The following is a 27825-nucleotide window of genomic DNA, read 5'->3' on the forward strand; positions in this document are numbered from 1 at the left end:
TAAAATCCGTTGCGTACGATGCGTACGATGCGGGTCTGTGGACGCTTGCCTTAAATGTATTCGAGATGAAAATAGTTTAAATAGTAAATTTCATGTGAAAGTAGGAATGCATCAGAGCTCTGTAGGTACTTAGTCCTTATTTATCCTCATTAATGTTGGATCAGACAACAGGGAAACTACAGGGTAACATTCGCTGATGCTTAATGTATGCTGATGCTAATGTTAGTAAGAAATGCTCAAAGAGATTTAGAATAAAAACTAACTGAAACAGTGGAGGCAAGCTCTTAAGGAAAAAGGTTTAAAGCTTAGTACGACAAAAACGGAGTATTTGAAATATCCTTTTTATAGTGATAGTTATTGCGCTTAAATTATCTTCATCTATTATAAGTATAATCAGTTAGATATGAACTTCACCTGACCCAAGAGCTCTGCTAGATTTTGAGTTGTCTATAACATGTTTTACTTTTCATCTCCGCTATCAATTTGTGTTGGTTCCGTTCTTGCGTCCATGAAAAGATGTTTCAATGTATTTAGTCCATACTTGTTTTATTTCAATTGGGTTATTAATAGGTTTATTGTTTTTGTCAATTAATCGGTTAGGTGTATTTGTTCGTGATTTTTCAGAGAATTCTTTCTTATTAACTTATATTCATTATTTTTTTCTGTAATTCTTTCACTTCAATGCAAGTATTTATCCACTTTCCTTAGCCTCTTTTATTTTGTTCCTTATTAATTTATGTTTTTCTCTGTATTTATCTGTGTTTTTGTTTCTATATTTTCTTTGTTCCATAATTTCCAGTATTTTTTAAGTCATCCAAGATTTTCGGGTTTCTGCTGTCTTTTGTAGATATTCTGTCTGTGTCTTTATAACAGAATCTCGGATTTTGCTCCACATAATATTCACTGTTCACATTCTCAGTATTTTTTATTTCTAATGATATTTTTTTATTAATTTTTCTTCTTCTTTTTTGTTTAGGTTTCTTTTTTTTAGATTTCATAAGCATCATTTACATTAGTATAAACTAGCTGCGTTCCTTATATATTATAGAAAGTAAACTCGAACAAATGTGTATATAAATTTTTTTATTGTACAAAAAAACATAGTTTTCCTAATTAACTACAAAGTCCACAAGTCGAATCTCTATAAAATTAAAAACCATCTATATTACGGTCACTTAATGTAAGTGGAAAAGTCTGTAAAATAACCTAAAATCACTTTAATTTTTTCCCCTTTCCACTAAGAGGTCTAGCAGGAATCATAGTCTTGTAGCAGAGATACTGAATACTCATCATACAGCCCATAAGAAATAGGAACCCAAGTGGTAAAAACAGTAAATACATTAAATAAATAGTAAATAGTAACTGCATGCATACGATAAAGCAACCAAAGTAGACACCGGCCATAAGTAGAAAAGTTGGTTCGAAACATTTTGAGAACGTCTCAAAGAAATTCGAAATCACGACTGCGATAACTTTCTTTGCGACAATTTTAATTTGCTCCACACTGAACTGTTGTTTCCGGAAGAACAGCAGGTAGAACTTGAAGAAAGCATTAAAAATAAATGCCCTTAGGAAATATATCGTGCTCTCTGTTGATGCTTGTAGATTGGTTTGTGAAGATTTTAGCCAATTAAGTAGAGCTGGCAACACGTAGTACTGTTGGGAGCAGATGAATGTGTTGAATTTTTTTATTTTATCTAACGACGATGATCTGGTCAGTCTTGGCTGTGTTTCTTCCATTTTTAGTTTCGTAATGGCTCTCGCAGAAATCGTCTTCACCTCCGTTGACATCTTTGGTATTTATCTGAAACAAAAAAGACACATTAACTACCTATTATTTCTCGTAAATCGTTCGGGGAATACAAGTTGGAGACTCAGAGACCTTATGTGGAATTGTATAAAGTTCAATACAATTGGGACATTTTTGATAGTGTTTAAAATACATAATATAATTCATTTGTTAAATCTGTTTTTTGATAATTATTATGAATACTAGTTTGTCACGCACGGGGAGCTATACTATAATATATATTATAGCTAAATAGTGAAATATAATTTATATTTTATAGTAAGTACAGAAGTACACCCCGTGATAGCTTAAACCACGTTCCGACTTTGTTATTAATAAATTATTGCAAAAATAACGGTTTATAGTACGTTCACTCACGGTTTTTGCTCTAAATTTTAAAAAACCACTTGGATTGGCATAAAATTTGGCATACACGTAGCTAACATGTCAAACAAAACAAGTTATATTGTGCCGATGTCTGCTTTTACCCTGGGGGTGAGTTTCACCCCTTTTCGGGGGTGAAAAAAGAAACCTTTAAAATAATTCCGGAAGTGGATAAACTGATTAATTCTAAGCAACTTTTGTTCTATACAGTTTTTCCACTAAGTCAATACTTTTCAAATAACTCGAAAAGTATTGACTTAGTGAAAAAACTGTAAAGAACAAACGTTGCTTAGAATTAATCAGTTTACTTAATTCCGGGCTTATTTTAAAGGTTTCTTCTTTCACCCCCGAAACGGGGTGAAAGTCACCCCCAGGGTAAAAGCACACATCGGCACAATATCACTTGTTTTGTTTGACATGTTAGCTACGTGCATGACAAATTTCATGGCATTCCAAGTGGTTTTTTTTTTATTTAGAGCAAAAACCGTGAGTAAACGTACCATAAATCGTTATTTTTGCAATAATTTATTAATAATAAAGTCGGAACGTGGTTTAAGCTATCACGACTAGTGACAATCGATTTAGCGTATAAAAATACTATGAAAAAGACTACAAACTTGAATAAACAATTATTTTGTTATTAACAAAATACGAACACATTTTGAGTAATCGCGACTAGTCGCATTCGATTCAGCGACCAAAAATACACCAGAGAAGACCTTAACACTGTCAATTTATTTACAGGGCTTCTAATAATTCCTGAAAAACACCTAATTTTACGATAATTTGTTAATAACAATTAAACGCACCACATTTGGGCTTCCAGGCCACTTCCATTGGATTCAGCGACCCAAAAAACGTATAATACCACCATCAAATCGCGGCGAACTAAAAGTGTCCACGGGACCCCCTATGTTGCGACTAGACTAATAAGAACAGCTGAAGCCAGAGATCAGTTTACAAAATAGGGAACTTTCATAAAATTTTTAATTCAAAAAAAAATGTTATAAATCACAACAGAACATAATTTAAAACGTGTATCAAAGATAAAAAAGTTTTGTTTGTTTTTCGTTTGGCCCCTAAAGGCGATTAAAAATTCAAATTATACCAGCCAGCCCAAAACGCGTCGTGACGTCATCGGGCTATATGTTTACATTCTGAACCAACAAAGTAAACAAAATTGTATATAATTTTAAATTAGACATTATAAACGTCAGTAGAAAATGCAGTTATGTGACGTTACAAGTGTTTTTGATCGTTTGAACTATTCATAGAAAATTTGTAGGTACTTTTACAAAATGGTTTTATTTTCCATAGTAAACCTTCTGTCTTTTCCTTCAATAACTATATCAAACTCCAATCTCAAAAAACTGGTATATATTATTACAATAACATACGATAAATCTCATTAGAATATAAATATTTTTCCTTTATTCCGCGACGACGAGCTGGCCAAATACCCAAGTAGGTGGAGGCCAATAAACTAAAGAAGAAGCGGAAGAATATACCTAAATATAACCATAAACGGAACCATATAGTTAAAGTATGTGACGTCACGGGTCGTTTGAACTATTTTAAAATACAGAAAATTTTAAATTTGTACTTTCGGAGTACGGAGATTATTTGACTTACTTAGATTACGATGATGGGTCAAGCGTGACCCATTCTCATTTTATTTATAAGGATGTTTTAAATAGTCAGTATTATTAGACAGTATCTTTAATTCAACAAAAATCAAAAAAACATAGCAATTATAATCCTAAATTATTGTATTTGAATTTTTTAAGATGGTTCCCCATGGGCATATACTAGTTCTAGTTCGCTCCGGTGCGACGGCAAGATTTTAATACCTTACAGAAAACGGGCATAGGTAAATTCGCTCCGGACATATATTTGAATACGTATACCCGTAAACAGAGACGGCTGCGATTTACGTGTACCTACAAACATATTGAAAATATGCTTCGAAATCCGAAGACCGGGTCAGGACTGACCCGGCATCCTAGATGTTACGTCGATGAAAAACTGTAATTTGCATGTTCACGAATTATATACGAAAAAATAGATTAAAACAAATAAGGAGAACTTACGATCAATCGGATTTGTAAAATAATTATTTCACAAAATATTAAGAAATAGGTGAATTTCGGGTCACGTTTGACCCAGTCTTCGTACTCCGAAGGTTAATCATTATCGACGCTCACTTCAGCTTACCTCGTACGAGGTCGCTAAAGGCATACGTTGATAGAATATTGCAAAGCCTCTTTGATAACGGGTAAACCTAGAAACACATGTCAGGGGATGACAAGAGTCTCAAATTGAATCAAAACGAAGCCGTCTATTTTTATTTAATTTATGAAATAGTTAGAAAATTACTAGAATGATAATATAATAATTATTATTTGTATGTTTTTAATTAGAGTGCTTACAAATTTCAAGACCTTGTTGAGTGCACACGTTAATCAATAAAATTAATTATCAATCCAGTCCACAAAATGTTAACAATTTGATACAATTTATAATCGATCTATGATGTAACTGTTCTAGTATTTATTACAATTTGTATGAACAAATTTTTAGAAAAAGATATAAGTGTGCATACGAATGCAGTTATTTTAATCTTTAATTGTCGAGAGCAACTTTTATGAGTTCAGATTTGGGCATAGTTTATCATATAATTGATAATAACATTATTTATAACTTCGTTTGCTATGACATCCTTTAAAGCTAGATAAAAATTCCACCCGAGCGTGTCTTGCATTAAAGAAATAATTTCTAACAACTTTATACATCTTATGTAATAATAATCACACAGTGAAAATATAAAAAAAAAATTTGATCGAAATAAACGAGAGTGCAAGTGTTAAAACCTAAATCGAAATCTACTGATCACACCATTCGACAGAAAACACATGGCAACAAAACAAATAACAAAACAAAACAAAAAACAAATCTCCATACAACGAGGAGTCAAACAAGGTTTCATTTTGTCCCCAACATTGTTCAATGTTAACTCGGACCAGTTATTTAAAAAGACACTTGAAAGGCGGCCGCCATATGGAATAAAAATCAACGTGAAACTACTTTATGTAATTAGATATGCGGACGATATAATGCGGCAGATTCGTGCAAATATTATAAGAATTGTGCATTTAATGATAGAAGCATATAATTTGGACCACATATACTACACATATAAAGGTTCAAAATTAGATGGGAGACATCTCAGTTTTTGTTCCTTTTACAAAAATGGCGGGCATTCAAAATGGCGACTATACATATGTGACTAATAGCACGATAACTTTTGAACGAGATGTCAGATTTCAACCAAATTTGGTATATAGGTTCTTTTTTTGATGAATAATATCGAGGTCTTGAACTGGAAGAATCGGTTGACCAGAATTTGTGTTTTTACTGTTTTTTTTATGTAAAAATATGTTATTGCTTTTTCAATTCTTTCACCCTGTATATATTAATTTTTCAAAAAGGTGATACCGGCGTTGAAAAGAGCGTAAAAATACTTTTTAGGAAATGTTTTGAACTCTTTAGTTATATGAATTACCATTTAATACAAGCATAACGTATCTTCACATGTAGGTACCTATGTGCGGCAGATTCGTGCAAATAATAATATAAGAATTATTGTGCATTTAATGGTAGAAGCATATAATTTAGACCACACATACTACACATACAAAGATTCAAATTTAGATGTATGGCCATCTCAGATTTAGTCTTTTACAAAAATGGCGGGCATTCAAAATGAATCTGCCGCCCATAGGTACATGTGAACATACGTTATGCATTTATTAAATGGTAATTAACACAACTGAAAAGTTCAAAATATTTCCTAAAAAAGATATTTACACTCTTTTCAATGGCGTTATTACCTGTTTGAAAAATTTATATATACAGGGTGAAAGAATTGAAAAAGAAACAACATATTATTACATAAAAAAAACAGTAAAAACACAAATTCTGGTAAACCGATTCTTCCGGTTCAAGATCTCGATATTATTCATCAAAAAAGAACCTATATACCAAATTTGGTTGAAATCTGACGTTTCGTTCAAAAGTTATCGTGCTATTAGTCACATACATATGTATAGTCGCCATTTTGAATGCCCGCCATTTTTGTATAAGGAACAAAAACTGAGATGGCCTCGTATCTAAATTTAAAGCTTTATATGTGTAGTACCTATATGTGGTCCAAATTATATGCTTCTGCCATTAAATGCACAATAATTCTTATAATACTTGCACGAATCTGCCGCATATAGGTACATGTGAAGATACGTTTTGCATTTATTAAATGGTAATTAACATAACTAATATTTCCTAAAAAATATTTTTACGTTCTTTTCAATGGTGGTATTAACTTTTTGAAAAATTAATACATACAGGGTGAAAGAATTGAAAAAAACAACAGCATATTTTTACATAAAAACCAGGAAAAACACAACTTCTGGTAAACCGATTCTTCCGGTTCAAAACCCCGATCTTATACATCAAAAAAAGAACCTATATACCAAATTTGGTTGAAATCTGAAGTCTCGTTCAAAAGTTATCGTGCTATTAGTCACAATGTATAGTCGCCATTTTGAATCAATGCCATTTTTGTAAAAGGCAAAATCTGAGATTGCCTCCCATCTAATTTTGAACCTTTATATGTGTAGTATATGTGGTCCGAATTATATACTTCTATCATTAAATGCACAATTGTTTCACATATCGGCTGCACTAATACAGTAATTCTGTCAGAAAATATTGAAGGTCTCCAAATCCTGCTTAGTAAGGGAGAAAACAGGCATTAAATTAACTCAAACAAAATCAAATTTTTAGTTTTTAGTCATAACCATAACCCACATCCAGATGCTTCAAATAAATGGAGTCCACGTTGAAAAAGTTCACAAAATGACATATTTGGGAACAGTCATAACGGACCAACTAGATCCAGAGATAGAAATAAAATGCAGAATAGCAAAACCTCATCATCATCATCATCATGCAACCTCTTCTGTCCACTGCTGGACATAGGTCTCTCCCATTCTTCGCCACTCTTCACGGTTCTGTGCTTCTTGTTGCCATTTCTTGGATATTCGTTTTTTTACAAAACCTATTTTTATGAAAATTAGAACTATGACAAAGAATGGTGAAGTGCTATGTTTGGTCTGTACTTTTTTATGTGCAGAAGTGTACTCGTAGACACTACAGGCATCGAACATGAAGCTAATTGAAGCATTGGAAATGTGAATTAATTGATGGATGCTAAAGATACCTTGGACAGCACGAAAAACTAATGAGGAAGTACTAAGGAGGTTTAACAAAGATAGAAAACTGCTAAAGACTGTTAAACTCCGGAAAATGTCTTATCTGGGACATATAGTGAGAAATCGATATAACGATAACTGATCCTTAGGCAAAATAGAGGACCGTATAAGTGTAGAAAGAAAACAAGTTTTTTGGTTAAAAAACATTCGTGTATGGACTTAGATCCCAAAAGCTGGGCAATTATTCCATGTTGCAGAAGATCGAGAATCGTTCGGGATGATGATCGCCACACGCCAGATAATTCTTATATGGCACGTGAAGAAGAAGATATTGATTGGAGAGAGCACTAGATTAATATTATAAGCTAGGGTGTTTTTAAAATTGGAGTGAACAACATTGAATACTGAAATTCCATCTTAGACAATATCTGCGAACCAGAATACGCAGAGTGCAGTTCATAGTTTTATTTGTCAAATTACACAATCAAGATGGGAAAAAGGTGAGCAGCGTCGTCTAAAATGCGTATAGCAACATTATGTTATAGACACGAAAAATATACGCCTAAGGTCAGAATACAAGGACCTAGTTCACGACAATACCAGGATTACCCATTTCAAGTAGCTACGATGTTAGATAATCGAGACACTAAATCCTGATGATGACATTAAAACTCGTATAGAAATTGCAACAGGAGCGCTTATAAAACTTAGATCTATATTGTACAATTCTCAGCTGAACTTATAAGTACTAAGAACCAACTTATTAAAATGTTATGTGTATCCTGTATTACTATAGGTTGTGAAAACTCATGAAGATTAATATGATGAACAAATTAGAAGCCTTCGAGATGTGGTCGTATCATAGGATGCTCAAAATATCATGGGTTCAACGCATTTCAAACATAGAAGCCTTAAACAGCACAGGTCAAGGCGAAGGAGACTTAACGAAAATGATAAAAGAGAGAAAACTTGAACTCCTAGGGGATATAATGAAAATGAAAGGTAGCAGATACTGGATACTGCAGTTAATATTCAATGAAAAGATTGAGGCAAAAAGTGGAATTGGTAGGAAGAAATATTCATTGCCCCGAAACCTTCGTCAATGGACTAGCTTATCCGCAGATGAATTATTACATGCTGCGCAAGATCGAGAACAATATGGGCTAATAATTGTCATAAAAGCTACTGATGCCTAACATTTGGGGACAGTACTCAAAGAAGAATAAGTTGACAATATCCTATTTTGTTTTTAAAAAAATTTAGTCACGATGAAAAATGTCTTAAATGAGGTAAATATTGGAGTTTGACTTACCTCTGTGATACGAAAACTGCTACCATCAACTACCAAGAGGCATTTTTAATGCAAAAATGATAAATTATGACCCTAATATTTTGATTGCAAAATGAAAAGCTGGTTAATAATAAATTAATCAAACAAAATTTGATATCTCTTAAAATAACAATGAAAGAGTGGTACCAATTTGCGTCATAGTAATATTTAAGTTTAAATGTTTTTGAGAAATATGATAAAGACAAAAAGAACTTTTAATAAAGATAAATTTCAAACCGGTCAGGTACAACAGAAGTGTTTTAAAAGATCTTTTAAGACATACCACAGAAATATCTGGTGGTAGCTGGTGGAAGGAAAAAGGAATGACCAATTTAGAAATAGAATACGAGGAAGAGTTAAAGAAACGAACCAATTGAAATATCTAGGAATCTAGGATTCATCATAGCTACAAATAGGTACAACAAAATAATGTATCAAAAGTTCTGTGTAATGATTAAACAAGAATAAAAAACCGCTAAACGCCGTAAAAATGAGTGGCGCATAAAATATTCCAGCTACAAAAGATCTGATATGAATGTTACGTGGCGCGAAAATGGATTTTCATTTGATGCAAAACAAAATTTTAGTTTTATTTTAAAATATTTTTCCATAATATTTGCTAAATTTGAAGTAAACGCGCCACAAAAGAGTAACTTTGAAACAGTTTGAATTTTGAAACTCTTTTGTGGCGCGTTTACTTCAAATTTAGCAAATATTATGGAAAAAATTTTTAAAATAAAACTAAAATTTTGTTTTGCATCAAATGAAAATCCATTTTCGCGCCACGTAACATTCATATCAGATCTTTTGTAGCTGGAATATTTTATGCGCCACTCATTTTTACGGCGTTTAGCGGTTTTTTATTCTTGTATCAGGAGTTTTTCAAAGTTATTTATACATTAAATGTATGAAGTTGAATGCAATGTTCCTCTATTACACGTCAAGCTTTATAAATTGTCACCTTTGTTGCATTATCTTCCAAATGATCTAGTGTCCATCGAATGTACACTAGATTTTTTTCTATTCGAAATATATTGAAAAAAAATATATATTCAGATGGCCGGTAAATGAAGTCGGATTGCCCGTTGCCAGATCAAATTTAGCGTCGTAACCACTACAACTACATAAACCATTTGGGGAATAATCGTTAATTGGATTATACTTTTGTATTTTAATAACTTATAAACGGCTTAACCGATTTTGATCAGTAAACATGAGTTTGAAACGTATTGACCAGTAGTATCTGATGGATCTAAGGTCAAGTATGATAACTGAAGCTATTACAGGAATGATTGAGCTTTCGAAACCGTTTTTCCCACAGGAAATAGATTTTATCATATTTATGAAGCCTATAACCTAAAAATTCGAATTTTCCCGGATATATGGTATACATCGTTAGATTCGTCTTGAGTCCTTCTACAAACGCTAAGGTATTGGTGCAATTCGTACGTTGAATTGTCGAAAAACCAAAATTTTCAAAGTTTAGTTTTTCAGTTTTTCGGCTATACTGAGCCGTATGTATGTCTAATCCTGACGGCTTAGACACCATTTGAAAGTCAACACTATTGATTTGATGTATTTGCGGTTCTCCTGCCTCTTCTTGATCCGAATATATATACCCCCAAAAAATATGCCGTTTTGTACCTACCAAGTCCTATAGCTGGCTTATGGGTGGTCAAAAGTCACAAACTACACCGGCTCTAAATCGGCCCTGACCCCCTCTTTAAACACAGAGAAAAAATATCAAATCGGTTTAACTTTCAAACACATATACATACATACCCACAAACATTTTCCCTTTTTTAAATAAAAATTGAGTCACATTTCTAAGCTCTATAACGTTTGAATGGTATAACCGATTTTTAAAATTAGACATGCGTTGGAAAGGTAATGATCAGTTCTATTAGAAGCCGCGACAAATTTTTAAACTTTTTGAGAGTTTTGGTGACGCGAACGAAAAATAGATCCTAAATAGGAAGGGTCGTAAAATCTACACCCTTGGACCAAAATCGATGGTTGACATATAAATGGGTGAGTCTTTTCTGAACTTTAAGATGGGAGTTGGCCCAATTTTCAATTCAGTCAGATTTAGAAAATCGAAAATTTTGTGTATATATAGTGTCGCGTGTAGGGTGGTGTGGGTGTGCGCCACTAGCGAGAACTGCCGTTCTCTGGTAATGTTCAAAATTAGACTTGCGTTGGAAACGTAATACTGTTAGAAGCCGCAAAGGTCGGACTTAAATTTTCGAAGTTTTTGGGAGTTTTGGGGACCAGAACGAAAAACAGACCCTAAATAGGAATGGCCTTAAAATCTACACCCTTGGACCAAAATCGATGGTTGGCATATAAATGGGTGAGTCTTTTCTGAACTTTAAGATGGGAGTTGGCCAAATTTTCAATTCAGTCAGATTTAGAAAATTGAAAATTTCGTGTATATAATAGTGTCGCGTGTAGGAGGGTTTATTTCTGCGCCACTGGCGAGAACTGCCGTTATCTGGTAATCTTTCCGATATAAAACTAACAGCTTCGATAACTAATAAATCGAAAACTATTAATTTTATCAAAAAAAACGTATAATGAACATTTTTTGCTTATAATTAATATTTTTTCCAGCATTTGCGGTCAAAATATAAAAAAAAATTCCACCCTCGAGATGAGGTGACAACCACCCCATGGTAAAAGCGTCTTTCGGCATCATATAGATTTTGATCCTTGGACTATCCACTACTTATTGTCAAATTTTTAAGCAAATCTATCCATTCTGTAAAAATTGCGAAGTGAAAAATTTCAGTTCCTGGACTAATTATACTTTTGGAGCTCTATAACTGTTGAACGGCTTACCTGATGTTGACAAGTAGTATCTGATGCATCCAAGATCGAGTATGATAACTGAACGTATTACAGGAATTATTGAGCTTGAAAAACCGTTTTTTCCCATAAGAAATAGATTTGATCATACTTATGAAGCCTATAACTTAAAAATTCGAATTTTCCCAGATATAAGGTATACACCGTTAGACGCGTCCTGAGTCCTTCTACAAACGCTCAGTTATTGGCGCAATTCGTACGTTGAAATTTTGAGTAATTTTCGAAAAACCAAAATTTGCAAAGTTTAATTTTTCAGTTTTTTGGCTATGGTGAGCAGTGCGTATGTCTCAGCTTGATCGCTTAGGCGCCATTTGAAAGCTTAACTCAACCCTATTGATTTGGTGTATTTGCGGTTTTCCTGTCTTTCCTTGAACCTAAGATATATACGCCCAAAAAATACGCTATTTTGTATTTACCTAGTCCTCTAGCTAACTTACGGGTACTCAGAAGTCAAAAATTAGACCGGTTCTGAATCGGCCCTCACACCCTCTTGAAACACCGAAAAAAAATTCAGATCGGTTTAACTTTTCCACATACATACATACAAACATACATATCCACAAACATTTTCCATTTTTTAAATAAAAATTGAGTCATATTTCTGAGCTCGATAACTTTTGAATGGTATAACCGATTTTCAAAATTAAACATGCGTTGGATAGGTAATGATCTATGCTATCAGAAGCCGCAAAGGTCGGGCTTAAATTTTTGAAATTTTTGGGAGTTTTGGGGACGAGAACGAAAAACAGGCTTTAAATGGGAAGGGCCGTAAAATCCACACCCTTGGACCAAAATGGAGAAGTAACATATGGATGGACGAGTCTTTTCCTAAACTTTAAGATGGGATTTGGCCCAATTTTCAATTCAGTCAGGTTTAGAAAATCGAAAATTTCGTGTATATATAGTGTCGCATGTAGGGGTGTTGTGCGCCACTGGTGAGAACTGCCGTTCTCTGTGGATTAACAAAAAATAAAAAAAATTACAATACGCAGAAAATATACAGTACAAAGGTGGATCCTAAAAAAAATAAATAAAATAAATGATACAAAAGTGAGCTTTTGGATAAGAAGATATAACGTTTCTATAAAACAGAATAACAAATCAGCAGATGAACGAAAGAAAACATAGACACCAATACCTACTTTAAAGAAGAAAGGTGGATGGCAAAACTAACAGGTTAGGGTTCTATAGGCAAACGTAAGAAAATCGATGAGGAAATTGGAAAACATAGACAAATGAAGAGCATAGGGTCTAGATTAGCATCCTATGATATGAATATCAGCACAGCAAATGAAAGTACGGAAAAAACTAGTAAACAAGCAGTACCTATATTAAAACACTTAATAGAGACTACAACTGATTCAAAACAGACCTGTACAAGCTGGCAAAGGCTTCCAGATTTCTGGAATTCGTATCACGAGTAAAAGGAAAATGACAGCTCCCAGAAAAAAAACGTCTTGAGGACCTAAACAAAGTAAAATCATTGGTTTGATAAAAAACAAAAATAATTTCATACTCATTCATGTTCATGAATAATTGACAACTTATTTTTTAAATAGGACCTAGTAAATCCACTCTTTATAATGGGAAAAATGTTATAAAAATTGTTTTTAAACAGTTAGTAGAGAAATTTTAGAGTAATTGCATAGAAATGAATGACAGCGATGATGTTGGTGAACAAGTAGCGTCATACAATTTGGTTGGTGGTAGTTGCCACGCGTCTTAGAGTAATTTAATTTCATTATAATATGTACATACTTACATTAAAATTCCTCAAAAATACAAAGAAAAATATCGTGTGTTTAGTTTCTCTATTATAAAAATTACTGTTTTGCTATAACATTATGTTTTTATTTTAATAAATTCAACATTCCTATTAGCCAGGATGGAGTCCAGATTTTAATCAGATACAAGCATTTATAAACTCAGCTTCTGATGTACATTCTTCGTGGTTTAGTGAGTATTCAAGAATTCCTTTAATTGCATTATTTTGTCGATTGAGGAACATGTCTCGGATACAAAATAGTGAGTTAATGATAAAAAAGTTTAATGTGATATTTATTAATTTTTTTCGGTTATTAACCGAATATAAAGAAATTCAGTTTAAAAACATTGTGTTAATACCAAGTGTTGTAGGATATGAAGGATATCAACAGAATCGTAATTTAATTAAAACTAATTAATATGTTTTTACCAACAAAAATGAGATGTTTTAACCAAATAATATTTCAAAAATGCTGTGCAAAATAATTTTGAATTCGGTTCCGCTAATGAACTAGCTTTCTTTGTCCTTTAAAGTAGAAAAACGTTTAATTTCCCTTGCGTAATATTTATCGTCTATTTTAACTGTACTAATATCCAACTGTCTACTGTAATTGCTAAAATCACAAATTTACATTATGATTAAGGGAATGTTAAAATATTTTATCTTTAAAGCGGCTTCTCGAATTTTTTAAACATTGGTTTATACAGGGTGTCCAGAAACTCTACCGACAAACGAAGACAGGAGATTCCTCAGATAATTTTAGGACAATTTAACCCAATTCACCTAGTCCGAAAATGCTTCCTAAGGAAGCTAGAGCTCTTTGAAGATGGCGTCATGTAATTAGTTTTTCTTAAATACCTCCAGAACGCTTCTATTTAGGAAAATGAAAATTGGTGTATATATTTATTTTCCAGAAATGAATCGATTCCATCTATTACGAATTTCAAGTACCGGTCATAGGCGTCCTTTTTGGGTAGGGCAACGGTTATTTTATCGCCTAACTTTTTTGTATTTAATTTTTAAGCATTTTTGACTCTGAATTATTAAATTGTAAGGTATTCTAGTACTAAAAGGTACTCTTACTTTAAGTCGATAGGATACACCGTTTTCTAGAAAAATCGATTTGAAAATTTTTCGTTCTTTGAATTTCAAAAAAGAAGAATCAAAAAAAATTATTTAGAAAGATGAAAACTGGTACATTTATTTATATTCCAGAGATTAATCGATTTCATTAATGGCGAATTTCTAGTTCCGGTCATAGGCGTCCGTTTTGGGTAGGTCAACAGTCATTTTATAGCATAACTTTATTATCTTTAATTTTTAAGTATTTTTGACACTAGATTATTCAATTATGAGATATTCGAGTACTAAAAGTTACTCTTGCTTTAAGTTGGTAAAATACATCGTTTTTTTTTAATTTTTTTCAACTTTTTTTTTCAAATTCCCAAAACCAAAAACTTTCAAATCGATTTTTCTAGAAAACGGTGTGTCCTACCGACTTAAAGTAAGAGTACCTTTTAGTACTAGAATACCTCAAAATTTAATAGTCCAGTATCAAAAATGCCTAAAAGATAAAGACAAAAAAGTTATGCGATAAAATAACCGTTGCCCTACCCAAAACGGGCGCCTATGACCGGTACTAGAAATTCGCAATGGGTGGAATCGACTCATTTCTGGAAAGTAAATATGTATACAAATTTTCGTTTTTCTAAATGGAAGCGTTCTGGAGGTATTTAAGAAAAACTAATTACATGGCGCCATCTTCAAAGAGCTCTAGCTCCCTTAGGAAGCATTTTCGGACTAGGTGAATTGGGTTAAATTGTCTTAAAATTATCTGAGGCATCTCCTACCTTCGTTTGTCGGTAGAGTTTCTGGACACCCTGTATAAAATTGATACCGCCACTTTGTTGCTCATTATCGAACTATACATATTTATGTATTATCGAAATACGCGAGTCTACGCGAACGGATTTAGAGTCTACCCAAACACTCTACAACATAGTATGTACTTATTATGGTGAGGCAAATAAAGGGCCTATTAGAAATATCTCGAGAACTAAAGGCAACAGAATCATGAAAATTTTAAATAAGGGGTTTTAAGAGTCATCTATTTAATGAAAATATTTTCATCTATTTGCTACTTCCGGTTATACCGGAAGTTGCTTATAACTTCGTTTTTTTAAATGGGACACCCTGTATATTTTTACATTTTTGGATTCTCTTCGATGTCTTCTTTCTTAAAACATGAGGTTTTGTAATGTTATACAGGGTATTTTAAAAGGTAATTACGTTTTTTTATTAATTTCGTATCAAAATTCACACCCTGTAGAATTGTAGTAGTAGTAGACATCTAAAACTCTACTTACGTTCAAATGATTTTTAATAGAGTCTACTATTGTTAACAATCATTAGTATAGCTAAATTTTTAACTTTAGTATACAGGGTTGGTCGAAACTCGGAATGAGTATTTTCTGAGTTTTCTTAAATGGAACACCCTGTATTTTAGTATTGTATTGAAATGCTATTTTATGGTACTTTTTTATTTCTCAAGCATTCCCTATATCTAACTGCTTTAATTTGTGCTTAATTGTTAATCGCACCAACAATCTTAACTACGTAGGTATTTGGATAGCTAAACCATTATTGGTAATTTTAAGGATCAGTCTGGATTATTATGTATTTATTTCTGAAAAATTATTTGTGATTGAATTTTTTCACGGCCAACCTAATAAAATTTTACGTATTTTTTGTTGCAATTGATGTTTAGCTTGAATCACCAATAACTCACAAATTAAAGCAATTAGGTTTAGGGAATACTTATAAAATAAAAAAGTATTATGAAATATCATTTCATCACAATACTAAAATACAGGGTGTTCCATTTAAGAAAACTCAGAAAATATTCATTCCAAGTTTCGACCAACCCTGTATACTAAAATTTCAAAATTAGCTATACTAATGATTCTTAACAAAAGTAGAATATATTAAAAATCATTTTGAGCGTAAGCTGAGTTTTTAATGTCACACTATTACAATTCTACAGGGTGTGAATTTTGCTACGAAATTAATAAAAAAATAAAATAAAGGCTAGGGAAGATTGCAAGGTAACAGGCAAGTGAAGAGGCAAGAGCACAAATATAAATATGCCATATTTCAAATATTGTTTAAAAATATGCTAATTGACAATAATTCGCCAATTTTATTAGATGTCAAAAGTTAATTTATATTGACCTAATGTTTTAATAATTATATTATCATTTGTTTAAATTTAAGTATAATGCATCAAATGATCATGACCTTTCTGTTAGACGACCTTCGATAAAGCGACGTGTTATACAGACCAAAAATTTAAATAATCTTTAAAGCAGATAAGTTTATGCAAAAATAGTATAACGTATGTCCAACACATGATAATTCGTTATCATGTAAAACAAATGTTATTCAAACGTGGTATTTTAAAAGCACTCAACTGAATGAAAATTAAAAAATCTTAGCCATACAAATGGTGGTTAGTTTTAAGTGTATGCTTAAGAAATGTCAGAAATATGGGAAACATAAAGCTGGGATCCCAAAAGAAATAGAAAATTTGTAATAGAAAAAGATAAAAACTAAAGACGAGAATCAACACAACGTGAAATAGCGTTACTTCCCTCCAAATTTGTGATTTACGATCCTTAGGCTAGGACCGAACCCTCTATTATAGTCGGCGCGGATAGGCGCGAGCTCTCCCATCATTTATCGGTAAATGAGCACGGTCCAAAGGAAGTTATAAGCTGATACAGACTGTGTACGTACATGCGTACCCCTCCAACCCTTCCGACTCGGCTAGGAAATGGTCAGTGCAGTGGTAATTTTACTATGGAGTGGTCTAACGACGTTGTGTTGGAATTTGTATCATTTTATGAATTAGCGAGCAGCCAGAGGGACATCGTGTGGCACCGATCATCATCTGCTAAAAGTTAAAGCGGTACACCCAAACAGATATGAAAAAGAAAGAGGGCACATCAAGTTAAATCAGTTAATAAAACAAGTACGGTATTAACCTATACAGTCTAAACCATAAGAGTGTAAAGCTACTGTATAAAAAACGTTTAAACGAAAAATTAGATATGGGTAGTTTTGAAAATACCGAAGAACACTACGAACACATCAAAAAGTCAATTCATTGGGCAGCAGAAGAAACACTGGGGAAATGTAACGAAAACCATAAAGGAATAAAACCGTGCTGGTGGCATGAAGAAGTAGAAAAGGAAATTACAGATAAACGTCGGAAATACCAAACGTTCCTATCCACAAAAATAGAAAACGATAAAATAATTTACAAAGAAGCCCAAGCCAAAGTAAGAAAGAAAATAACTCAAAAAAGAACGAATCATGGGAAAAGAACTGCCAAAAAATCAACACTTACATAGGAGGTAGAAGAAGCACAGAGAGTTGGATGTTAATTAAAAATATTAGAACTAATAAGAAAAAAGAAGTTATATCACCAATACAAACAGAAAAATGGGAAGAATATTTCAAAAAATTACTAACAGAACAAAGACCATAATTTATAGGTATACATATAAATTCATCACCATTACAAATAAGTAAATCAAAGATGGAAGAAATAACCAAATCCCTGAAAAATGGAAAATCCCCTGGTCCTGGTGACATCCCTGCAGAATTAGTGAAAGCCGGTAGAGACAAACTTCAAGAACAGCTAAGAAAACTCTTCCAAGATTGCTTAAATGGTACCGAATTACCAAAAGAATGGAAATTAACTATCATGTCAACCATCCACAAAAAGGGCAGCAAGGATCAGTGTGAAAACTACAGAGGAATTGCGGTAAACAGCACAATGAGTAGGATGTATGGGAAACTTATTAAGAACAAAATAGAAAATTACTATAGAGATTACGAAGCAGAGGAGCAAGCTGGCTTTAGAGCTGAGCGGTCCACAGTAGACCATCTGTACTCTATTACGCAAGTTATTGAGAAAAAAATAGCCGTCAATAAAGAAGTTCACCTGATGTACGTAGACTTACAAAAAGCATATGACAGTGTGCCCCTCAGCAAACTATGGTCAACCCTACATCAAACCAACATTAAACATGGTCTTGTCAAAGCAGTCCAAATTCTGTATAATGGAACGAGTGCAAAAATTAAAACTGGATCAAGGATATCTGATGGATTTAAGGTCACGAAAGGATTGAAGCAGGGCTGTTGTATTTTGCCTACCCTTTTTGAAATTTATCTGGAACAAGCACTCAAGCTGTGGAAAAGAAAATGTAATGGCATGGGAATCCCTCTCAATGACGAGACAACACTATACACTTTATGTTTCGCTGATGACCAAATTCTGATTGCTCAGGATCATGACGACTTGAGTTACATGAGTCGAAAGCTAATAGAAGAATATAACAAATGGGGTCTCGAAGTCAAAATTAATAAAACTGAAGCCATGTTTATTGGAGGAACAAAGCAGTAGAAATTAAACACTGCGATGAATACAAGTACCTGGGCATGAAGATAAATCAAGATGGAACACTCGATGCTGCTATAAAAGACAGAAACATACAGGGCAGAAAAGCCATATCCATGATGAACGGCATTCTGTGGGACCAGACAATATCTAAAGCGAACAAACAGCTCATATACAATAGCATACTTAAAAGTATAAGCACATATTATTATGGCAGTGAAGTTTGGCCACTGAAACAAAGAACGGAGAAAATGTTACTAGTAACAGAAATGGACTTCTGGAGAAGGGCAGCAGGCAAATCAAGAAGAGATCGGGTACCAAATGAGAGAATACGAGAAATGATGGGAGTCACACATACAATAACTGATGACATAAAAACAAAACAATTAGTATGGTACGGACATGTACAGAGAATGCCAGATGACAGGATCCCTAAGCAGATTTTGGCATGGACACCACAAGGAAGAAGAAAAAGAGGAAGGACGAGAAGAAGCTGGAGGGAGGGAACTGAAAAAGAACTAGAGGAAAGAGAAATCCCTCCAGGTCTATGGTTAAACAGAGAAGAATGGCGGTTATGAGTCAGAAGAATGGCGGTTATGAGTCGGAAGGCGTCGGAGAACGCTGTAAACCGATAGTAGTAGTAGTATGAATTAACCAACTTACTGAAACACTGGTGGTGTACTCTTGATATTCGAGGGGACAAACTCGATCGGAATGGTCCGACCTAATTTATCAAAAAGAATTTTTTTTAAGTTCACTGTAACGTGGGGCGCCAACCGTGTTCTTTTTTCTTTTCAGTACTATATATTTTCTATTTCTCTTATTCTCTTTGCCGACGAGAACTGGCGAAGAGTATCGCGCTACGTTCCATGGGACCCCGTCTTAAGTAATACCTTTTCCCTTAAATACACTATGTGACTAGAACCGACAAATAAGCCACTACAGAATAAACCACTTATAATCACGTACATAAGAAGTGATGAAGATTTGGTAAAACAATAGGTTAATGTTTAAATCTAATTAATTTAATTATCACTATGAAAAGTTAAAGTCCTACATGTTCGATGAGTATTTTTAACAATTTCTTCTGTTTATTTCAAAAGCCAGTGTGCTATTTTAACACTTGACCTTAAAATTGTCATGGTTGATGGGATCGATAAAAATTAATTATTCTTTGGACAGTCCTCTCACATCAACCTAATTGAATTATTACAATCAATCACTACGTAAATAGTGTCATAATATGAGAGTTACATTTTGTTTTATTTCTTAATGGGCTGTTTAAATGTAATAGAAAAAATAATTTGAATAAAATAATCATCATGGCAGAAGCCGATCGGTATTGAAGGTAATATGCTAATGAAAACTAACCGATTAGGTCACTGTAAACAATGATTTTTCTATCTCATAAACATCTGCAGAAAAGAAAAACTAACAAACATTAAGAAAAATAAGAATATAGTACATAAAGTAATGTAGGTATTATAATAATTAATACGCTATACAGGATACCAGATATTCCAGAATCTCCAGGATCTGATAATATTCATGCTGAAGTGCTAAAACTCTTATGCGAAACGGACAACTCATTCCTAGAAACCCTAACCACTCTTTTTAATATATATGACTGCGGCAGAATTCCGGAAACTTGGTTACAATCAACCTTCGTGGCCATTTCTAAAAGACCAAACACTAAATTGTGTGACCAACATAGACTGATAAACCTAATTAATCATATTATCACCAAAGTCTTCACTAAAATCATGTATAACAGAATCTTACAACAAGTGTGAAGCGGAAATCAATGAGTCACAATTTGGTTTTAGGAATGCTTTGGGCACAAGGGAGGCAGTGTTTTGTCTGCAAGTATTAGTACAGAGGTGTAGAGATATGAACAAGGATGTCTATATGCGCTTTGGAGATTACTCGAAAGCCTTTGACAATGGGAGACATGACCAACTAATTGAAATTCTACTAGGAATTGATCATAAGGACACCCTAATTGTGACAAGTCTCTACTGGAATCAGACAGTCAGGGTAAAAGTCGGCAATGCGTCCACAGAGAGCATTGATATCAGAAAAGGTGTGCGACAGGGATGTGTTCTCTCCCCTCTCCTTTTTAATATTTACTCCGAACAAATTTTTAAAAAAGCACTGGATGAAGCAAATGAAGGCATAAAATCAATGGAGAATTGACCAATAACATCCGACATGCGGACGATACAGTCGTACTTGCCAGTAGTATAGATGAACTTCAGTATCTTGCTGATGCTGGTCAGCAAAACTCAAAAACCTGCCAGACAATTGAAAATAAAAACCAACTAATTGAACACGTTCACTTGTATATATACCTTGGAACAGTCGTCAACTCGAAATGGGATCAAACAACAGAAATACGATCTAGAATTGAAAAGGCAAGAGCAACATTTAACATGAAAAATATATTCACCCATTCCGACATATCTCTCCCACTAAAAATGCGGCTGCTAAAGTGCTATGTATTTCCAGTGTTGCTGTATAGCGCAGAGGCATGGACACTGACGGAAACATTAATGAGAAAGCTGGAGGCATTCGAAATGTGTGTGTATCGACGTATCCTCAAAATATCCTGGACGACTCACACTACCAACGTAGAGGTACTGCGCCGAATGGGAAAACAAAAAGAAATCTTTTTCACAATTAAGAAACGGAAATTTGAATACCTCGGTCATATTATGATACATGATAAATATCATATACTCCAACTGATAATACAAAGTAAAATAGAGAGCAAACGAAGACCCGGAAGAAGAAACACTCATGGCTTCAAAACTTACGCCAATGGTTTGGACTAACATCGATCAAGTTATTCAGAAACGCCGCAAACAAAATTAAAATTGCTATGATGATAGCCAACGTCCGCAACGGACAAGGCACATGAAGAAGAAGAAGAAGAAGAAGAAGAAGAAGAAGAAGAAGAAGAAGAAGAAGAAGAAGAAGAAGAAGAAGAAGAAGAAGAAGAAGAAGAAGAAGAAGAAGAAGAAGAAGAAGAAGAAGAAGAAGAAGAAGAAGAAGAAGAAGAAGAAGAAGAAGAAGAAGAAGAAGAATAAGAAGAAGAAGAAGAAGAAGACAGGATACTAAAATAATTTTAAACAATGTATTTTCAACCACAGATTGCCAGAGTCCATAAGATTGAGACCATAATTTCATTTGTTTGAAAAGTACATATACATATACATAACCTAATAACATCAGGTTGTGAAATTTTCCAGACCTTCAAACTTAATTTATTTTTCATGTTAAGAACAATTTCCGGAATGGAAATGCTAAGGAAAACTTGTAGTGATCCATGATATGTAAAGACAGATCACGCCACTGCGCATGCCCACGCGCTATTTCCATGCAATTCCTGTGCTAGACGAAAAATTAAAACATGTTCTATTTTTCATGCTATTTTGATGCAAGTTGTTATCAAAATTCATGTTGCCAACCTAACAAAATTTATTACAGTTACAGACAGTAAAAGAAAAACATAACCTTATCTTTACTTTATCTTAGACTTAATCATTAGTGGATTAATATTTTCCAGGAGCTTAAGAAAAGTGCACTCGTTCATTCTAAGAAAGTTTTTAAAACTTTGCAGGTCGCTAGCATCCAAGAACTTTTTGGGGTAACCTCAAATTTCCCAGTCCTGCATTCACCAAGGTTTGACCCAGTATTTTCGAGGTTTTCTGTTCTTTTTATTTTTCATCGTTGTTGCTACAACAGCAACATTTAGTAATAACAATGTTTTCTTTACTTCTGTTGACATCCTCTACCTTTCTATTTTTATAAATAGTATAATAGTATAGTTATATTGTTTATTTAAGAGGAAACAGTAGCGATCAACAGGTAGCAAAAACTCGTTCCAAGATTGCGGCTGTAATTTTGAATATTTTTTCGAGATATTTGGCACACGCATTCGTAATATAATAAAGAGTGGCGGTACAGAGCCCAATTTGAGAAGTATATTAATATGTGGAAATTACTCTGTAATTAAATACAATATTAAAAAAACGAGCCTGTACCGCCATTAAGAAGAACAAAAAAATACACTTTCTTCAAATAAACTTTTTTATTCGATGCCTAATTTTGTGTCATTTTGGAACTACTAAAATTTTTTATTTCATTAGTAGTTCCTAAATGACACAAAATCTAGGCATCGGATAAAAAATTTTATTTGAAGAAAGTGTATTTTTTGTTCTTCTTAATGGCGGTACAGGCTCGTTTTTTTAATATTGTATTTAATTACAGAGTAATTTCCACATATTAATATATTTTTCAAATTGGGCTCTGTACCGCCATTCTTTATTATATTACGATTACGTGTGCCAAATATCTCAAAAAAATATTCAAAATTACAGCCGCAATCTTGGAACGCGTTTTTGCTACCTGTTGATCGCTACTGTTTCCCCTTAAGTTTACATCAGTATTTATATACAATAAAATAAACTCAAATTGAAATATTTCTTCTGTTGGCAACAATGAAAGTCGTATCTAAAATTGCACAGAAATAGCTCCGATGTAAAAAGGCCAGGCTAGGCAACAGATGTGCCATGCAAGACCATGGGCTGCGAACTCAATGGAAAAAATTGGTTCCATATATATAGTGAGCTTCCGGAATTAGAGATGGCGACACATAATGTAGATCGCTAATATATGTGGTACAAGGCTAATTGAAAAGAAGAAGAATATTTGACAATTGAATTTTGAGTTGGACAGTGGTGTTTATTTTGTAACAGCGTTGCCACATTCAGCAGATTTCTACTTTTTGGATAGATTTTTGATATATTTTTTTTTAATTCTAGTAAGCAATATTTTTTAGTAGGTTTTTGGTATACAGTGATGAGCACGCTAATAACCGGCAAAAAAGCTCAAAAGATGGAAAACATAATACATTGCGAAACAAAAAGAGATGAAACTAGTGGAGGTGGAAATTATCGTTATAAACGTATTAATTAACATTACATTACATAGTTTTCCACCTGTAGACGTCTGTGACAGGAGTATTTTATAAAATTCTACTCTCACAGTGACAGTTGTCATACCTCTGATACGTCTAAAGGTGAGAAACTATGTAATGTAATGGTATTTTAGACGTTTATAAAGGCCGCGTCTCACCATCAAATAATTTGATCAAACAGTTTGAGCAAACCTGACGTACTTGAAGAAGTACGTCAAAGTGACGTCACAATTGCAGTTTTTTTGAAATTCTAAAAATCTGTGCTCTCACTATCAGTCTAGTTTGATCAAATTTTTTGTATTGAGTTGTCTAACTTGTTTGTACTTTATTTAAAATTAAAATTTTTCATTATTATCCACAATGAACACTCAGGATGTGACGTCACTAACTGTCACTTTCAGTTTGCTCAAACCAGTTTGATCAAATTATTTGATCGTGGGACGCGGCCTTAACGATAATTTCCACCTCCACTAGTTTCATCTCTTTTTGTTTCGCAATGTATTATGTTTTCCATCTTTTGAGCTATTTTGCCGGTTATTAGCGCGCTCATCACTGTATATCAACATTTTCTGTGCTATATGCATTATGACTAAAATGAAATTAACTCTTTAATAGTATTTACATTTTTCACATCTTGTTACAATTTCCTAATGTCATTACTGAAAATAAGATTCAGGACGTAGGTATGAATACAGAGATTAGAGAAATGAAACTGGAGTCTGATACCAAACTTTCTTGTTTCAAGCAGCAGTGCAGTAGTGTTTCGGATAATATTTATATAACGAAGAGTTTTGACATTCGGTTCGGTGAGGCTATTAAAATTAAGCTAACCACGGAAAACTAAAATATGTATGTAAAATGTAACTTTGCAAAAATAATGTGTTTACCCGTTTCTATTAACGTAAAATGAGAAAGATTTTTTTCCGGTTTTAATCGTATTACAACTGATGATCGCAATAAACTTTTGAATAAATAGTTATTTATGATATAAGTGTTAAAAGTACACGTTTAAAGCACGCATGTGAGTACACAGTTTGCAGAATGAGCGAAGCGAGTTCTGCAAATTCACATGAGTGCCTTAAACATGTACTTTTTAACACGCATATCACACAATATTTTTTCTACAAACGTAATTACAGGACAATATCTACAAAAACTTTTACTTGAACTTGACTGACATTCCATTTTTATATTTTTTTGACATTACATCAAATTGCCGTATTGCGGTCAATACGAACTGCAGTGCCTTAAAATTTTTAAAGCACTAGTTCCTTGAAGTAACATTTTTAACGCTCGTATGGAGTGCTAAAAATTGCATTTTTAACACGGTTGTAGAAAAAAATGTATTTTCATGATTATTTGTCAAAGAAGGTATGAATGAGGTTGGGAATTGTACCAAATTTGATCCAGACATGCATATGTTAAAATCAATGGATGACAAAATATTATATAAAAATATTAAATATAAAACTGATAAAAATTAATTAAGTACCTAGGTCATTTTGTTTCCCTGTTAAAATATAAAAAAAGTTTGGTTTTTTTACATTCACGTTATACTTATTTATTTCTAGTTAAGTTAGCTGCTGTTTTTATAATAAAAAAACCTAAATTATATTCAAATAAGTTAATAAAGTTTTAATTCTTGATTTAGTAGATTTTAGCCAAGCATGCAATATATTTCCTAAATAAAATACGGCAACGTTGTCTTGTATTGAATTGAGTGCGTCATTTTGTAATTGTTGTGTTGTGTATGCGTTTTATATCAATTTTATACAATATTTGTGTATTAAGTTTTTATCCCGTACCCAAGTGATTAGTGAAGTGAATGTTTCATATTTTAGTTATTAATAGACATTTTTACAGTGTATAAATTATTTTTCTTCCCTCAACTGTGCCTAGTTGTTTCCAGGTAATGTTAATAATTCCTAAGGTAGAAAGACAATTATTTTACATTATGTTATGAAAACAATGAATTCATGTCAAAATTTATATAAATAATAATTATTACTGTCATTTGTTGGTTTCATTATTGTTCTTACATACATACTTATCATTTTTTAAATATAATCGCTGCTCATGCTAAATTCTATGTTTGTGTATGTTATTAATTTTTTGTTTTTGCAATAATTATTTTTATTTTTATGGTTTCTGTAATAAAAATATTTTTATTGCAAAAACTAAAAATTAATAACGTGCACATTATAGAATTTGGTATGAATAGCGAAGCTTCCAAAACGGTACAGATATCTTCCCAAAATGTTACAGAGATCTTCCAAATCGTTACAGAAATCTTCCAACTGTAAAGGCTTAGTTGGCTTCCAAAAATATCGACGGCGTTGGAATATGGGACCAATTTGGCCTATAGAGTTCCCTATCTACCTCACCCCCTAATCTATGTGCAAGACGGACTTGCATAGCATGGGACTTGCATAGCCTTGATGTAAAGTCCGCTTTAAAAATGATAGAGAGGTTGAAGAGAGGTATTAGCAGAACATTGCTTTAACGAGTGACTGTCGAGTAGAGACCGACCGATTAATCGGCTTCGGCATCGGCTTCGGCCACCTTCGGCCAATATTTAAACCTTCGGCCAAAATTCGGCTTCGGCCAAAACGAAGCCGAAGGTTTCGCCGAAGGTGGGATAATAAAATGCTCCGAGTATACTATACTATATAAATAATCTCTAAACAATATGTTTCGGCGAGCCTTTGATACTTTGAATAATATTTACACCCTAATAAACCAAAACGTTTTACAAACTTTCAGGTAGTAGGTAGGATATAAATTTTAACAATAGGCCAAGATGTCTCAAAGATCTTCATTTGAATATTTCTCACGTAGTAAAATTCTGAGAAACTATAATAATTTTATTGTATTTGTTAAAACTCAAGATTACTGGTGTTTTGACTACCTAAATATTAATGGCAAAATATCGACCATCGACTATCCCTACTCTAAATGCAAATATTTAGTCACCTTCGGCTTAGGCTTCGGCTTCGGCCGAAGGTATCCTTCAGGCCGAACTTCGGCATCGGCTTCGGCTTCGGCCAAAAAAGTCACATTCGGTCGGTCTCTACTGTCGAGTCAATCCAACTCCTGGACAACGCAGATCAAGAAAGAAGACAGAAGTGAAAAACAAGTGTAAACAACGAGTGTAAAAGCAGATCATAGTTCGACTTAGTGTTAGTGAACACGCTAAAAAGAGTTTAATAGTGTTACTGTTAGTAAGTTAGACTCTATAGAAACATTATTTAATGCAATTATTGTTTAAAAGACAAATTTTTAATAATCAACGTTAAAAAAACTGCACGTTTTGAATAGTCAAATCAAGCCAATTACCTAGGCGTAACGTTGGACAAAAAACTGACCTTCACAGAACACGTGAAACAAACGGCAACAAACAGCAAATTAATGCACTCATCGCTAATTCGCAAAATTAAATTCTGACAGAGGGCGCTCAAAATTTCAAAGATGGACGATAACTCTAGGAAAACAATTCATTTTGTCATTTGACCTCACAGTTGTAAAACGTTAAATTGAAATCATTTACACGAGTGTTTTGCCAAAGTAAGCACTAAGTTTTGCCACTAAGACATCTTATAAGTTAAAGACGACTCAAAATTATGTTTCATCTGTATGCATTAATTAAAATTTGTTGCTAACTACTGATTTGTTTTTACCTTTTTTTCATAAAAAAATCTGGCCCCCCGATAATCACACAGCGTTTTAAAAATTATTAATCTATCTTAGAATTTCTAATTTTGTTTTTAATTTAATTAATAGGTACACTACAATTTATTTTACACCAACAGATAACAATGTTTAATTAAATAAAAACTGGAAACTAAGTAGGTGAATTTATTTTATAATAATTGTGTTCTGGAAATTACGAGGTGGTCGGAATATTTTGCATAACAATGTACATTATATGTACAGAATATATTAGGTATATACTACATTTTATTTATTTATTTAAT

General features: G+C 33.1%; 1 protein-coding gene across 2 annotated transcripts in view; it reads right to left on the reverse strand.

Moving 5' to 3' along the window:
• Nucleotides 1-1066: 1066 nt before the first annotated feature.
• Nucleotides 1067-27825, reverse strand: part of LOC126881110 (uncharacterized) — a 65166-nt gene continuing 38407 nt past the window's right edge. The window contains exons 1-2 of one of the 2 annotated variants that reach the window (XM_050645156.1): nt 8756-8841; nt 1067-1804 (exon numbers count right to left, since the gene is read on the reverse strand). In XM_050645156.1, the coding sequence (XP_050501113.1) occupies nt 1213-1791 (579 nt within the window). In that variant the 5' untranslated portion in view covers nt 1792-1804; nt 8756-8841 and the 3' untranslated portion in view covers nt 1067-1212. Of the gene's footprint in view, nt 1805-8755; nt 8842-27825 lie in introns of those variants that run through there. The other variant, XM_050645155.1, reaches the window with a different exon arrangement.

The sequence above is a fragment of the Diabrotica virgifera genome, chromosome 3, assembly GCF_917563875.1.
Source record: "Diabrotica virgifera virgifera chromosome 3, PGI_DIABVI_V3a".
Taxonomy (NCBI): domain Eukaryota; kingdom Metazoa; phylum Arthropoda; class Insecta; order Coleoptera; family Chrysomelidae; genus Diabrotica; species Diabrotica virgifera.